Here is a 16,907-nt window from a genome sequence, read left to right as displayed (position 1 = left end):
TCTACTCAAGCTTCGAAATCCTACTTTTTGAATTGGAGTAATATACAGACCTCCAAAATATAACAAAGATTTTATTCGAGATTTTTCAACTTTTTTAGCAGGAATCATCCCGAGTTATGATCAAATTTTACTAGTAGGTGATTTTAATATCCATGTTTAATACTCTAAGTTGTTTTATTATGTATGTTGTATTCTTGTACAGCACTTTGGTCAACGCTCCTGTTGTAATTAAATGTGCTATATAAATAATTAAACTATTAAACTATTAAACTATGTATGCTGCCCCCACAACCAGCTGGCTAAAGAAATTTGATTGAGTCTTTTAGCCTCATCCAGCATGTATTGGATCCAACACATGTACAGGGCCACACGTTGGACCTCGTGTTGTCTTTGGGATTACCAGTTGTTAATTTGGAAATAAGTGATGCAATCTTTTCTGACCACTGTCCATTAGTGTTTAATATACTTTTATCTCATTGCCATCTTAAACCTACATCCTCAACACGACGTTATCGTGTTTTTAAACCAACGGCCACAGAACAGTTTTCCACTGCCTTTGAAAGACTGTCGAATTCTTCCCTTGGTGATGGTATTGAGCAGATGGATTCAAATTTTAATAATAAATGCAAGATTATTCTTGATGTGATCGCCCCATTTACATCTACATCTACCCCATCTCTGTATAATGTCTCATTAACATATACCTCCTCAACTGCTTTTGACCAGATTGAGGCTGTATGTCTTAACCAGGTGGAAGATCTTTGCAATAGCATCCTGCCCTTCCGATGGAGTCCCAACCCATTTTCTAAAAAAGATTATTAAGGTAGTCGGTCCTGACATTTTAACTATTTTTAATAGTAGTCTCAGCTCTGGAGTGGTACCAACTGGATACAAGCACGCTGTAGTGCAGCCAGTGCTTAAAAAGCCGAACCTTGATTCTTCTGTTCTTGCTAATTTTAGACCTGTCTCCAAGCTACTGTTTCTGTCAAAAATTTTAGAAAGGATTGTATTTGAGCAGCTACAAACCTTTCTAAATAGTCATAATACCTTCGAGAAGTTCCAGTTGGGCTTCAAAACCCACCACAGCACAGAAAATGCCCTCCTAAAAATACTTAATCCGGTATGACCCAGCTGTGCTCCTGCTCCTAGACTTAACTGCAGCCTTTGATCCTGTTGACCGCAGCATTCTGATCTCCCGTTTGGAGCAATGTGGTATCAAAGGTATCCTCTTGGAACGGTTTAGGTCGTATCTCTCCGAGAGGACTTTTTCCGTGAGCCTTGATGATTTTATTTCTTCCCCAGCTCCTTTTACTTGTGGTGTCCCGCAGGGATCCGTATTAGGCCCAATTCTTTTCTCAATCTATATGTTGCCCCTAGGCCTAATCTTTAGGAAGCATAACATCTGCTTTCACTCATATGCTGACGACACCCAGATTTATCTTCGGTTTAATAGAAACACCTCCACACCCATGGAATCGCTAGTCAAATGTCTTGACGAAGTTAAAACCTGGATGGCCTCAAATTTTCTTACCTTCAACGAGGATAAAACTGAGGTAATTATTTTTGGACCGAGCTGTAATTTCAATGCCCCAGATTTGGACTTATGCAACCTAACGTGCTGTTAAAACACTTGTAAAAAACGTGGGGTTTTCTTGGATAGCAAACTTACATTCGAGAAACAAATTAATTCAGCTGTCCAGCGGCCCTTTTTTAAATTAATGCTCCTATCCAAAGTGAGATCTTTTTTATCCTTTAGAAACTTGGAACGAGCCATTCATGCGTTCATTTTATCTCAACTGGATCACTGCAGTTCACTATATGTGGGTGTCAGTCAGTCCAGCTCGGCCTGGCTCCAACTGGTACAGAATGCTGCAGCTCGCCTTTTGACTCGTGTGAAGAAACACCAACATATTACTCCGGTGTTTGCTTCCCTTCATTGGCTTCCAGTGCGTTTTAGAATTAAATTCAAAATCTTACTTTTGACTAATAAAGTGCTAATTGGCCGGGCACCGGACTATTTGTCTGACCCATTGCAGCTTTATACGCCCTCTAGAGCCCTTCGATCAAGCGATCACCTGCTCCTTACCTCACATAAGTCTAGGATGGTTCATAGAGGAGATCGGGCATTTGCGGTTGTGGCACTGAAAATGTGGAACGATCTACCTCTCCACATTAGAAAGGCCCCGACTGTCACTCTTTTTAAATCACATCTTAAAACATATTTTTTTACTCTGGCTTTCGAAACTGTGTGAGAGTTACCAATTATTTTATCCTAATTTTCTTTTAATTTTCTTACCTAATGTTGTTGTCAATGTCATTGTTTAACTGTTATTTTGTACAGCACTTTGGTCAGCTCCCTGTTGTTATTAAATGTGCTTTATAAATAAATAAGTGAAAGGAAATGAAATGAATCAATATGACTGCTGCTGATGTTTAAGCATGAGCTTGGTCCAAGTATTTTATATCGCAGCTTATCCGTGTATGCTTGCATGTTCCCTGTTTCCTTCTAGACTGGTGGACCAGTCTTGATGAGACTTTGCATAAACATTGTCTGTGAGTACCAACATCTATATGATGTATGCAAATATTTTATGCAAATCCCACAGGTGCACATACAGTCCCAATCAAAAAAAAAACTGTCAAAAAATTCACATTTTGCACAGTTGGATTGTAACAAGGTTCCAAGTCAATCTTAAATATGCAACAAGAAGAAATGGGAGTGAGACAAAACAGTTTTCTGAGCATGCAGTTTATTGAAAGCATCGCTTAAACTGAAACAGGCTGTTTTACAGCTGATAAAAGTTTGGGACCACGTGCCTTTAAAGGCCAAATCTGTGCAAAAATGTGGATTCGTTGTCATTTTCCGTCATGATGTTCTGATGGCAAAGGCAACAAAAAGTTCCCTTTTTGAATGCGGTCGGGCTGTTGAACTGCGTGAGTCACTTGTGTGTTATTCACAGCCCATCAGCAGCTTAATAGAAGGCCATAAATCAGGAGAAGGTGTGTGGGTGTTTAAGTTCACAGTAATCGATACTGGAAACGCAGAGGCTCAGTTTGCAAAAGCGAAACAGTCGTTTGTGTTCAACGTCATCTTAAAAAGTCGGCGTGTTGCATGTTCATACAGATGCTTTTATGTTTTCGTGTCTTTTTATTTGACGTTAAGGTGGCGAGGGAGGAAGGACGGAGACATAATGAGGTGGCAGACTTCATTTTCTTGCAACTTGTTTCTAGGACGAGAGGGTTGTCATGGTAACCGTCAGCAAGGGAGTGAGATGTTGGGATGTGGTGGGAGAGGAGAGAGAGGTCTGGTTCTTCACTGTTAATAAAAGCTCTCTCTCTCTCTATCCCAGCGAGCTGCATTTGAATTTTAGATTCTTATAAATTATTAAAGGACTCTGCTGGGGCTGCGAGAGGAGAAATGAGGACATGGACAGCAGGAGGAGGAGGAAGGTGGGGAGGTGGGGGAGGATGGGAAACAGAGAAGAAAAGCAGGGGAAATAAAATTTTAAAGAGCGTTCGTGTTACATGTGTGGGGGCTGAGATAGAGGCATCTCCAGGTGTCTGCAGAAGGAACAAGAGATGGAAAAGTAACAAGACAGGAGGAGAAACAACAGATGAGCAAAGGAGGAGGTGCGAGGGAGGGGGAGGGGAGCTGTCATAATGCAGCAGGGGAGGGAGAGGAAGGGGATTTGAGGTGAAAACAATAACAAATGAGGAGAAAGCGAGAAGCTAAATGACCCCAAACACTGGCAGGAGGAGGCGCTCACAGAGGAGACAGTGAAGCAAAAAACACGTGTCATGTTTAAGGAGATATGCTCCTATAACTCATCTTCGATGGAGACGTAAACAGAAGCAGCACAGAAGCATTAAAGTGAACCGTTTTTCATCCACCCAGTCTGAGGCTGTACGAGCACCTTTCAAAATAAAGGTCACAGAGTGCCACAGCTACACAAACAGATGGTTGTTAAAGGAAAACACAAAGAGAAGTGTATTTGTGTTTCAGTGTGTGTGCTGCCTGCTGTCACAGCAATGAGTGTGAAGACTCCCTCGGTCAGAGCGATGTATCAGTGAGGCCGGAGCGACAGCAAACTCCTGTTCTGCTCACTCCCAGCTTTGCATGACTGACAATAATCCTTTATCTGATACTGGGCCTTACTGCGGCCCCCAGGGTCAACCTGTGTCTGTTTTAGTCCCTCCCCCTTTAAGACACACTTGTTTATGATTGACTGCCCCTTCCAAAGGCAAGGTTTGAACAGCAGGTGGGTGGAGAACCAATCCACCGCAACAGTTTAGTTGCAGGTTGTCAATGAAATGATTGCTGTAGATGCAGAGATTGCTGGCGTTGCCGTAGTGTCGGTGATTAGTTGCTCTGAGTGTTTGCAGTGATTGGCTGCAGAAATTGTTGTCATTGGTTGGTTTAGCTGCAGGTGTTTTGCTGTATGGACTCTCAGTGGTTGCAGGATCGGCCACATCGCTGTAGTGACAGCCCGTTGCAGTACGACTTTATGTGCAGATGCTGCTTTAATTTCATTGGTTGGTGTCATTGCAGTGGTCGGGCGATGCCACCTTCACATTAAATGGCTTTCTAGGTGATTTCAGGCAGAAGTTGCAGTTTGGTTAAACTCGTGAGGTCGTTCCTCGGCAGCTCGTGTGCTGACGAAGACCAGAGGGCGGGCCCACATTACACCGGTTTTAGAATCGCTGCACTGGCTCCCCGTGTGTTTCAGGATCGATTTTAAAGTTCTTTTATTGGTTTTTAAATGTCTTAATGGTCTTGGGCCTTCTTATCTCTCAGATCTGCTTTTACCATACGAACCCTCGCGGACCTTGAGGTCCTCTGGTACTGGCCTTTTGATTGTCCCTAAAGTCAGGACACATATTCACGGAGAGGCAGCTTTTCAGTGGTATGGTCCTCGTCTGTGGAACAGCCTGCCGGAGGAGCTCAGGGCCGCAGAGAACGTACATGTTTTTAAGAACAGGCTCAAGACCACCTTTTTAATTTAGCTTTTACTTAGCGTTTATTTATTTTTTATGCTTATTTATTCTATCCTGTTATTCTATTATTAATTTAGGATTTACCTAATATTTACTGATTTTATTCTTATTCATTTTTTAATCTTCTTACTCCATTTATATTTATATTTATATTGTATCCTGTTCTTATTTATTTTATCATTTTACCCTGTATATATCGTATTGCGTCATATCTCCAGTGTTTCCTCGGAGGGCGCTCTCTGCACCGGGGCTGTTATTGACCGTGGCTGCTGGGTCTCTGGGGTCCTCTCAGCCTGGTTGGGGGGCTCCTTGGCCTCCCTCCGGCTGTGTGCCCAGCCCGGAGGCTGCGGTCTGTGACCGGCTCCCGGTGCAGACGGCTCCCTGTTATGTTTCCTCACTTGGCTCATGTGAGCCCAGCCCAATTTTTACTCTTTAAGTGTGCGCGTGTGTGTATGTGTGTATGTGGGTGGGGGTGGGGGGATATACGTGTATTGAGAGTGTGGGGAGTGAGTTGGAGGGTGGGGTGGGCTGCTTTTAACTATGTAAAGCACTTTGTGCTACATTTTTTCTGTATGAAAAGTGCTTTATAAATAAAGATTGATTGATTCCTTGTTGATCATGTGACGTGGTGACGAATCGAAGTCGGAGCTGCTTCAGCCTTTGTCTCCACCCTGCTGCCTTTTTCCTTTCAGTCCGTTTTTCAGAACCAACGGTGAAACTCACGAGAGGACAGCTGTGACCAAAAGCTGCTTCTGAGTGTCGCGTTCCTACAGTACCAGGGCACAATGGAAAACAAGTCTAGTTGCTGTTGTGCAGATCGTGACCCTGAAGGTTCGCCTTCATTGTTATTGTTGTTATTTCTTTGTTTGTGGTTGGATGTGTGCAATTGTGTACTGTGTATATACTTGTGGAGTTCATGGTGTGACGGAGGCTTCAGTCGGCAGCGCTGGGTGCTTCTGATCTTCTTCTTGGGCTGTTATTGCCGCGGAGCGTTTTCTGTGCAGCTGTGCAGTAAATCTGTGCTTTGGGTGCTTATGAGGTGCATTTGGTTTCTCTGCGTTCGCCTGCCTTCATGTCACCTTGGCGAGCATTCTGGAGCTTAGCGTGACGCCGCTGCCGTCTGGCTCCCTGCTGAGGATCTGAGGAGGGTGAATCTGTGCCCGCTGGCTCACAGGGTGGTGATTTTAAAATGCACTCAGGAGATTCAGGTCTTTGGATTGTCCTCGACGTGGCCTCCCGATTGGTTATCAGGAATAATAATAATAATAATAATAAACTTTATTTATAAAGCACACTTAAAACCAAGGGTATGCTTAACAAGTAACATAGAGAATAAAAGGAAGATAATAGAAATAGGACCAAAGCAAGTACTACGTATGCAAGCAGACAGCTGTCACTGATACACAGGAAAGCAGCAGATACAGAACAAACAAGGAATTAAATGAGCACAAAAGTGCATAATATATGCAGGAAGATGCTCTCAGATGTGTTTCTCTGCGTGATGCTGGTTACAGGCTGAAGTCGAACCTGCAGTAAATGTTGCTGTGTTCGCTTCAGCTTGGATCTGGTGGATGTGAAGAACACACAGGTCCCGACTGGTCGCCTGGAAGATGCCGACCTCTCTGCAGAGAGACGCTGAGGTGAACGCTGAGTGTTTCTGGCATCATTCTGAAAATATAACGCGATTGTTGGATGTCATGAACCATTGTGTTTCTGGATCTTATTGTTTTTTCAAGTAAGAGAAAAAAGAAGAGTCAGAACATAAACATTTCACGAGTCTATTAAAAATGTGAAAAAGAGCAAATCTGACACAAAGTCCTACGTGGAGGAAAGATTAGATTAGTGCAGGACTGGGTGAGTCACCAGTTAATTTTCTGTCAGTTTCTTAATGAATTAAGATTCATTTCTACTGAAAAGTCGCTGCACAAACACACGTCTCTGTTCTCAGTCTGACTGTGACGCTCGCCGTTTACTACTCAGGGTTTCTGTGGCATCGATCAGCTGATTTATCGATGAATCCTGGATATCCACGCAAACGCGGAGCCAGCAGAGGGCGATGGGTCGATAACAGAAGATGAAGAGGAACCTGAAGGAGAGGAGACAGTTGGAGAGAGTTAGAGTCAACCTTGAGGGATTTCATTATCCTCCCCTGATTCAATTACAGGGTCGATGAATTGAGTTAAAGAGGAGCCACCTCGTCTCTGCAGAGCTGCTCGCCCTGACGTGCCTGCGATCAGTCCATCCTAATAACAGACTAAAAACATGCTCTTTCACACGCGTGCCTCTCTGTCGCTCAGGCTGATCGGTGTGATCGGGGTCGCTGTGCAGAGAAAGCATGAGCGTTTGCAAACACCGGGACTGAAACCTGCAGTTCCTCTATTGTCCACTGGGGGCTCCAGCGGGGGGTCCTGTGTTCACATGTCCGAAATTTCAAACATGCAGAAAATCATGGTGGCTCTGCACAGGATCGATCATTTTCATTTAGATCCAGTGGATCTGTGGGGAGTACAAAGACACGTAATATTCGGAGTAAAGCTGTAGTTGTTTCATTGCTCCTTAAGTGTGATAGCTTCAGCCTATGTGCAGCTTTAAAATCTACAACCTCACCTGGGACACGCCACAGCATGATCACCAACAGAGAACTCTGTGAGCTCCCTCTAGTGGACACACGGGAGCACAAGCCCCAGTGTTCAGTACGCTGCCCAGAGCTGGAGCTGGAGCGTCTGCTGATGGCGCCTTAAACATCGGTTTCCCAAACCCAACCCAGATGCAAAACTCAAAATGACGTGAAATAAATGATGAAGATGGTCCCAGTGGTCCCAATCTCACCTGTTCATTCTGTGCCGGGCTATACACTGGGCCAAGAGGGGGCGTTGCCCCCTCAAACAAACATCCTGCCCGCTCAAGTCAAACTTTTACAAGTTGAGAACGAAAATAATAGTTTACCACCAAACTGAACATGGACACGATTCACTACAGTAGCTGCAAAACCGCTAGAAAAGGCACACATGAGATGACATATTTCACATCTCGTTCGCTCTTTCGCTCCGTGCTGTGTTTGACCGCGGTAAAGTGAGCCGTCATTTGTGAGCCGCGGTCAAGCCAGCCGCCTCCTATCCGCCGCATAAATTTCCTTGCGCTTTTACACCAGTCTTTACGGTAGCGCCTTTTCGCTTTATATCCTGATTGAAAGCCTATACTCGCGCACACGTGCGCGCGCGCGAACAGTCACACGCACACGCGCGCACACAAATTACAATGAAACAGCCCGATACAGTCAATACAATTATGTCTATTTCAGAAATTCATTAAAAATCATCCTGAGTAGTTGACGTCCAACTTTCAACAGATTCTTTCTCCGGGACACCTACTGTACCTGTGTGCCAAGTTTCATCCAGATTTACTTTAAATTCCTCAAAGATTAAAGGACATTTATATGCAATTTTTATAAATTATAAATGCATTATAAAATTATAAATGCAATTTTTGAAAATTGACATAATTCTATTGTATTGACTGTATATAAATGAATAGAAGTTTCCATTAATTTCTGAGGAATTTTACAGTGAATCTGCCTGAAACCTGGCACACAGGTACAGTAGGTGTCCCGGAGAAAGAATGTGTTGAAAGTTGGACATCAACTACTCAGGATGATTTTTAATGAATTTCTGACATTTCCATAATTGTATTGACTGTATTGGGCTGTTTCATTGTAATTTGTGTGCGCCCATGCGCGTGTGAGTGTTCGCGCGCGTGCACGTGTGCGCGGGTCTAGGCTTTCAATCGGGATATAAAGCGAAAAGGCGCTACCGTAAAGCCTGGTGTAAAAGCGCAAGGAAATTTATGCGGCGGATAGGAGGCGGCTGGCTTGACCGCGGCTCACAAATGACGGCTCACTTTACCGCGGTTGTGTTTGTGCGCATGCTCACCCTCCCTCAGCCAATCACTGTTAGTATGCAGATGACCCGGGGGCAGGTTTCTCAGTAGGCAGGGCGTCAGGGTCATAGCGGCTGTAACTGACAGTGAACGATTTTAATGTTCTTCACTGTATCTGTTAGAAACATTTTTTTAAATTTCCTTTAATTGCGGGACTTTGGTTAAATCCAACCTTTGAGGTGCAGCTACGGCAGGCAGTGAGGTGCGTTTAATGCGACTCTGTTAATTTGAGTCCATAAATTGAATGTCTGATTTTATTCTCATTTCATTTTTGCAAAATAAGGTCATGTAATTAAGATAGATTTTATGTTGTTGGTTGTAAAGATATTTTATTTTATTCTGTATTTCTATTTTTCACTTTTATATTTCAAGACTTGGTGAATTTGCCTTTTTCTTTATAACTTGGCCTACTTTGTTTTACTTTTATTTAAATTAGCAGTTTTCAAAGCTGTTTCTGTGCTGTGATGAGCTCTGAAACCTGACTGAAATCTGTTTCCCCCTGAGGGATTACCACCATAATGTGGTCGGGGGGGTTTGCGTGTCTCAGTTGGTCAGGTCTTAGGGTCAGGCACGTGCAGAGGGGGGGCTAGAGGGGCTTGAGCACCCGCCCCTTTCCTGATGGGTGCCCAAAGTGCCCTTTTGTTGAGGCAACTTTAAAAAAAAAAAAAACATTTTTATGTGTGTGTGCGTGCGGAGTCCTGTCTGTGCCCCTCAACAATAATATTTAACTATTACAGTTTTTTACAGACGCTAGGACACATTTCTCAATACTTAGGTCACGTTTGCAAAACTCCTCACACAGTGAGCACAACAGAAGTCTATGTGGGCTAAACTGAGGACCAGTTATCATTGTTTTGGCACAAAATGCATTCAATGACTACATCTCTCAAATTTCATGAATTATCTTCTCACTCAGACACAACGGCCAAAAATCTTTGTACGTACAGGACATTTTGCATGTGCTTACATACTGTTTTCAAAACTGTTAAACTTATGGCCAAAACAATAACACAATGCAAAACTTGAAAAGACAGCAAAATGCAACAGCAATATTTTATTGAAACATATTTTAAATCTAAAAATGCAGTTTAACCAGCCACAGCTGATTCTCATTGTAGATGAACATCTACACAGATGTTACTGCTTCAATTTTTCAACTCCTTCAATTCTGGCAGCCAGAAGATTCTTTCCTAGGTGTGTTGCCCTGGATGACATAAGATGTGATGTGGATGAGAACCTGTGGGCAAATGGAGGAGACCGAGTAGCTCCTTCAGGTGGATTTTCTCAGGTGGATTAAACGGGCCACGCCTCGCTCTTTGGCTTTGCGTGGGTCGCGGCTCAAAATCATCCCTGCTTGTTTTACGCCAGGCCTTCGTGTGCTCTTTGACCTTTGAGACTTTCTTCTGATTGACTGATGAACAGGGTCTGTCTCCACCCATCAGTGACCCACAACCTGACCTTTTAATGAGCACAGTTGCCCCCTCGTCCTGGGCTTCACTGACCCCGTTTCATACATCCTTCAATCAGAATGGGGCGTATCAGATTTAGATGGAAAACAAACCTTTGTTTGACTTTATTGTAACAGCTGAGAGAACACGTGATCCTTTGGAGCTGAAGGTGAGGACGCTTTGCTTTTGGACTGGAGGAACATTTCAACCCAGAGAGGGGACACCCCATGACCTCACACAGGGCCGGGAGTAGAAACACGGTCATGAACTGAGCGTTTGGAGCTTTTGTTTGCTCATTATTGGCAAATCAGAGCAGCTCATGAAAATAAAACACGGGCACAGCGGAGGACGTCAGTTTTAATATTGCTTCAGCGAAAAAAACCACAGAAGGAAGAACATGAGCACATTTAAGGCAGAGACATCCACACACCAGAGTCAACATCTGTAAACAGCATTTTTAGCTTTGGGAGAAAAAGTGCTCAGTAGGAACAAATCTTTGGCTGTCAGCGTGGGACGGTGAACGACATCTTCGCTGCGGGTTCTCCGACACGTGCGCACCTCACTTCCTCCGGCCAGCACACATCGCTTTAATATTGAACTTTAACATATTGTAGGTAGGTAGGTGGAAAAAACCCGTCACGACCTCCAATGTTGAACCTGAAAAATAAAGAAAACAACAGAAAGAAATTCCTAAATGTCAGGAGTCGTCTTCATCAGTGACCTTTGTTCCACTGAACCATCAGGTGTTGTTAATTTCGACCAGCAGTGCTTTCATATTTGTTCCTCTGGCTCTTATTTTGAAAAGTCAGTTGTTCTAAACTAGTCGATGACGAGTCTAAAAAACGAGATGTGATGAGGGTCTGTGTCCTTCAGGTGCATCAGCTTCATGTTTCTGAGCCTCGTCACAGTCTAACGTTTCACGCTCGTGTTAAGTTAAACAAATTTGGGCTTAAATGATTAAAAAGAAACATTTCTTTGCACAGAGCTGATGAACGAGGCTAAAAGATGGGTTTTGTTTGACGGCTGCAGAAACTGAATGAAATCACTGAGAAGTCGGCAGTAACAGAAACAAGAGAGAAGATCTGCTGAGGTTTACTTTCACATCTGTTCCCCTCCTCTTCCTCACTGGGCCTGTCCCTGACCCGGCAGCGCCCCCAGCAGGCCGTTGGCTGTGGTGAAGAGGTTGATGGGAGACGAGCCGTCCGTGATGAGGGTGGACTTGAGCCCCAGAGACTGGAGCATCTTCACCTGGAGGAAACAAACCAGTGCAGACAGTTTTAAGCTCAGCAGCAGCAAAAACAACAAGAGAAATTAAAACAAGGCTTAAAACCTTATTTTGGGGCAGATGCTTTAAAATAACCCCCCCATTATAAGACAGCATAAACACCTGCGCAGCAGTAACAGGTTTAAATGAGACGATAAACGTTACTCTGGTTCATCTGCAAACAATCTCGAATTTGTTTTAATTCATTATTACACGTTTATTATTCGAGCAAACGCTGCAAAAAGCGGCCAGCGTCCGAGTCAGGCGAGCGATGTGATGGAAAAGTAAACAAGCGCAAATTAAAAGCAAAGACTGCGTTAATAAATCTTCAATAGACAGACTGTAACGAGTCTGTGCTGCAGTTCAACGTCGCGCCCTATTCATCATCACGCCGTTCGTACACAGACCACTGAGGTTGAAGCTCGATGGCGAGCGTGTCGCCTTCAGTTACACGTTTTCAAACACAGATCTTTGAAACAAAGTCTCGTGCGTCTGGTCTGAAACACGCGTGCTTCTAGTTTTACTCTCGCTCGGTGGTCGGTTAACAAGTATGGTGTGGTTTTTCAAAATAAAAGCGATGGCTCAGTGAAATGAAACCTGTTGTCAGACGTCTACAAAGAGCAGAAAAAACCTTTTTGCTTTAATAAACACAATAATGTTTATTATAATAAACATTATTGTGTTTATTATAATAAACACAATAATGTTTATTATAATAAACACATAATCAGCTTGTGTGTGGCGTAGACTCTCAGCAGAGTCTTTCTTATTCTTAAAATAATTCGGAGCATTTCATGTTCGTGCGGCGTGGGTGTGGTGTGAGCGACGTGGCTGTGATGTCAGCGGCGTGGGTGTGGTGTCAGCGGCGTGGGTGTGGTGTCAGCGGCGTGGGTGTGGTGTCAGCGGCGTGGGTGTGGTGTCAGCGGCGTGGGTGTTGTACCTGCATCTCGGGGCCGGCTCTGGCGATCTCCTTCAGCGTCTCACTGCCCAAACTCTCCATCATCTGCTTGAAGCGCTGACTCTCGATCTCAGCCAGCCGCTGCTGCTTCTCCACCTCCAGATGGTCGATCTCCTTCTTATAGCTCAGCTCCTGCTCACGAGCCTTCGCCAGGCGCTGCAGCTCCGCCTCCTGCACACACACACACACATTACAGAGACATATAGGGTCGACCTTACAATAAAAAGCACCTCGAGGCTGAATTAAACTGAATAAAGCTGGTGTGGAGATGGAGCAGATAAGAAGGATGAGGGAAAACTTTGACGTAGCGCTACGACAGAAATACTACAACGAAGAGACGACAGCCAAAACATGTGACAGAAAATATCGCCATGGAGACGAGAGAGAATTTTTTAACACAGCTGTTTAGATCTGCGCGATAATTTGCCAGCTTCTTCTTTTTGACTTGGACAGCTTCGACTCCGCGGCGTCACTTTTTCTTTTGAATCCGTTTAAACTGGGACTCGTGAGCCGGCGCCTTCTTTCAGACGGCGAGGTTAAATCCATCCAGCACAAAGTCTTTGTGTTTTTGTTCATGTAAACTGGATTAATCGGTGTGACATCATTCGACCCTTGAACTCTATTTCAAGCTCACTTTTAATCGTTTTGGTGAATCAGTGAGCTGTGAGTCAGCGTTTGATGCCGACTCGTTACTTTAAAGCAGGCGGCAGATTTTACTGACATGTTTTATACTGAAAGGGAGGAAGTGTGAACGTACCGCCTCGATCCTCTGAGCCTCGGCCTTCAGTTTGGCCTCGCTGACCGCCGCCTCTCCCTGAATCCGAGCCGCCTCCGCCCGAGACTGAGCTTCAGCCTTCGCCGCTCCGGTGCTCTCCACCGCCGCGCTGAAACACACACACACACACTTTTAGTTTTGTCTGCAGTTTGTTGTAAATGAGTTCTGACGGTTGGAGTCTGTCAGAGTCTTTGTGTGTTACACTCGAGCTCTGCCTCATGGAAGCAGCTCCAAGCTGATCTTTAAAAATCGGACAAAAATGTGACGACAGACATAAAACATGTCGAAGTCTCATATTTGATAACGTTAGGCGTCGTGGTTTTTTTGCATCCTGTGACCTTGAGAAGATATTTAAGAGCCATCTAACGCTCTGATTTTCTCCTGCTGGTGGCGTCTGGCTTCACCTGAGCGCCTCCAGCTCCAGCAGCTCCTTCCTGGCTCGCTCCGCCTCGGCCTGGTCGGTGATGCGCTGCCTCTCCAGCTTCCCCCGGGCCTCCTGCTCCAGACGCTCGGCCTCGTGTCTGCACACAAGCAAACCTCATGAAGCTGCGACGTCTCATTGATGCTGTGTGTGTGTGTGTGTGTGTGTGTGTGTGTGTGTGCACGCGTCGGACCGTGCAGCCGCTTCCTGGGAGTTGGTGGTGATCTCGATGGCCAGCTGGACGCTCTTCTGCAGGGCATCTCGTGTGCGCTGGTCGACGGGCTCCACGGACTGGATGTCCACGCTGCTGATCACCAGGTTGTTCTGGCTGAAGCGAAGACTCGAGCGAACCTGCATCTTCTCATCGAAGCCGAACACGGCCGAGCAGATGATCCGGTTCGAGTTCTGCAGAAGAAACACGTTGGCTCAACGATCACGTCAGAATCTGGGATTTTTAAACAATTCGTTGTACTCGGACATGAACTGAGCAGTTATGATCCACAGAGACGGTGCTGAAGGGAAGATCTGATATTTCTATTTGAATCTTGTGACCTGTGCGACTCCCACCACAACGGATGGAGGCACATTTTCGACTAATATTTTACTTTAGTCATTTGTTCTTATCAAGCCTGAGTACACTCAGCTGACATTAATTATGAGGAGAAAACTACTCGAACCTGCGCTGGTCTGGGGGTAAAACAACTCGTTTCACAGGCTGCTCTCAGGTTCAGTGTGAGACAAAGAAGGATTATTTCGAACTGAATCATGCAAAGCTGCTCGAGCGAAGTCCCAGAACACAAACACAGAGATGGATGTCGGTTGGCCTGACCTGCAGACCGGCTTGTTCTTCATCAGTTGGTGATTTCATTTCATTCTGAATGTAAAAGCATCAGGATATCACAGGCTGGATGTTCCGATACAAACCTTGTGGAAATCATCAAACTGCACCGAGGCGACAGCTCCACGGATCCGCGATGCGATGGCTTTACAGGCGTCGCCCACAAAGTCGGGGACCGAAAACACGGCCGCGGCGTTGGCTGCGTCCACCCGAGACTTCACCTCGAAGTGCCTGTGAGGGAGAGGGGGAGGAGCCAAGGTAAGAAACACTTAGAACTGAGAGGCGTCTGCGTTTGTCGGCGCTTTAACCCGGAAATGCACTTTTTTTTTAAAAAACCCGGAGCAGTCAGAGATCATGCTGCTGTGCTGTGAACCGGCCTCTCCACGGACTCACACAAGCGTGTGCTTACCAGTTGTAGGAGAGCTGCAGCTGCAGCCGGGCGTGGTCGGCCGTCTCGATGGTGATGATGTCGGTGAAGAAGTCAGGCCCCAGCAGGAGGCAGATGGCCTTGATGACGTTGGCCCTCTTTGGCTTGTCCCCAGACAGCGACAGCACAGTGAACTGCTCGTCGGGTCCCAGCATCACCATCTCCGGTCCAAACACCACCCTGCAGACAAAACCACCATCAGCACCAGCAGTTCAGCTTCATTCAACTCCAACGCACAGCAGCGCCCACCTGGCTTTCTTCTCCCTGTAGTCGTAGACCTGCACGGCGGCGTTGTGGGGCACCCTGAAGGACACCACCCTGGTCTTCTCCCTCGGGGCAGCCGGTGCCTGCTGGCCGCGGTCTGAGCGGTCGGCAAGCGGGTCGAGACGAGCGCCCAGCAGGGCCTCGACGTTTGGAGGAAGGTCCTTCTCCCACAGCTCCTCGTCGTGAGTCAGCATGTAGGTGTGACCAATCACCGCGCGCACCTGCAGACCAGCAATACGTTGCTATGGCATTGACCACGATCATCAATCATTTACAGACACGTGACACATAAAAGGAAAACCCTAAACGCTCTGCACTGAGGGTCCTGTGATGATGATGAGCTGAGGCAATCTTTACAAGCAGGAGTCGCCCCCTGCTGGTCACGAGGAAGGTTTAAGGACTCTTAGCGTTATATTTAGCGTTCTGCTAAATATAAGACAATGTAAAGAGGCGGGGCTGGGAACGCTGAGGCCACTCCTACCTTTCCCGTTTTGATGTCCCTGACGTAGATGCCCTCGTTCTCATCCAGCGGGATGGCTTGGCGCCGCAGCAACACCTCCACGCTGGCAGGGGGGACGTACTCGATGGGGCCCCGCAGCATCCAGCGGTCTCCAGGGCGACGGGGGGTGCCGCTTCTGCGAGAGCGCTTGGCCCTCTCCTGCTGCTCTTCCTCCTCCTCCTCCTCGTCTTCCTCCTGCTGGCAGACAGAACGGGAGACAGAGAGGAGGAGGACGGAGAGAAGGGTTAACGTGGTGATGCACTGGAGCGGTGGGGGAGAGGGAGGGAGAGGAGGAGACGGGATTGGAGGAAAATACTGAGTAAAAAAAGTGAAGGGAAGATAAAAGGAAAAGGTGGAAGGCGTGATGGTGGGTGGAGTCAGGAGAGGGTTTGGGGGTGGGGGTGTTGAGTCAAAGGAAGGAAGAGAAGAAGAAGAAGAGGAGAGTGGGTTAGTCTGGGTTAGGAAAGGAAAGTGAAGGACAGGATCACCAGTGATCCGGATTTAAACCAGTTCCAGCTGGAGGCTCCCATTTCCACCCAGTTGGGATCAGAGATGTTCTAATGCACGGACTCACGTGTTAAACTACCTCTGATGCACTATGATGAGATAAATAGAGACATGGCTCGATGTATGTGAGGGTTCAGGCCTAAAGGCGGATTGTCTCATCTCTGCTTTGAAAGAACAAACTTCTGTTTTACATTTAACTTCCATGTTAAAGGTCAAAGGTCGGGACAGCACAGTTAGAAACAGGCTGTTGGACGGCTGACTGGAAGCACAGCAGGAGAAAGCTTTGGTTACCGTGCGCTGGGACGTGGTAGGAGGTTTGTGGCACTTTGGCTGATGCAAACCTTTTTTCCTGTGTTGTGGCTGCGAGCTCAGGCCTCGTTTCTTGGTTTCATTTCTCTTCTTTCCAGGATCAGTTGGCTTTTAGCTCTTTGGCCCCCAGAAGACTGCGTCCCATTTCGCTTCTACTTGAAGGAGATGATAGTTTTGGCTCTCTGTTCATTCACACTGTGAGCGCTGCAGAGTGGCGAGCGCTGCTCCTAGAAGGACGCTGACTAAAAAGCCTCAACGACTGCCAA

General features: G+C 46.1%; 1 protein-coding gene across 5 annotated transcripts in view; it reads right to left on the bottom strand.

Moving 5' to 3' along the window:
- Positions 1-10,718: 10,718 nt before the first annotated feature.
- Positions 10,719-16,907, bottom strand: part of mvp (major vault protein) — a 13,825-nt gene continuing 7,636 nt past the window's right edge. For 3 of the 5 annotated variants that reach the window (XM_082529142.1, XM_082529141.1, XM_082529143.1), the window contains exons 9-18: positions 15,808-16,086; positions 15,312-15,547; positions 15,045-15,242; positions 14,722-14,866; positions 13,991-14,202; positions 13,781-13,897; positions 13,359-13,485; positions 12,584-12,772; positions 11,476-11,627; positions 10,719-11,036 (exon numbers count right to left, since the gene is read on the bottom strand). In XM_082529142.1, coding sequence (XP_082385268.1) covers positions 11,502-11,627; positions 12,584-12,772; positions 13,359-13,485; positions 13,781-13,897; positions 13,991-14,202; positions 14,722-14,866; positions 15,045-15,242; positions 15,312-15,547; positions 15,808-16,086 — 1,629 coding nt within the window. In that variant the 3' untranslated portion in view covers positions 10,719-11,036; positions 11,476-11,501. The remainder of the gene's footprint in view (positions 11,037-11,475; positions 11,628-12,583; positions 12,773-13,358; positions 13,486-13,780; positions 13,898-13,990; positions 14,203-14,721; positions 14,867-15,044; positions 15,243-15,311; positions 15,548-15,807; positions 16,087-16,907) is intronic. The other 2 variants (XM_082529144.1, XM_082529145.1) reach the window with 2 other exon arrangements.

This window comes from Aulonocara stuartgranti (assembly GCF_965226115.1).
Source record: "Aulonocara stuartgranti genome assembly, chromosome: 4".
Lineage (NCBI taxonomy): Eukaryota > Metazoa > Chordata > Actinopteri > Cichliformes > Cichlidae > Aulonocara > Aulonocara stuartgranti.
This window is presented reverse-complemented; position numbering and strand designations above follow the sequence as displayed.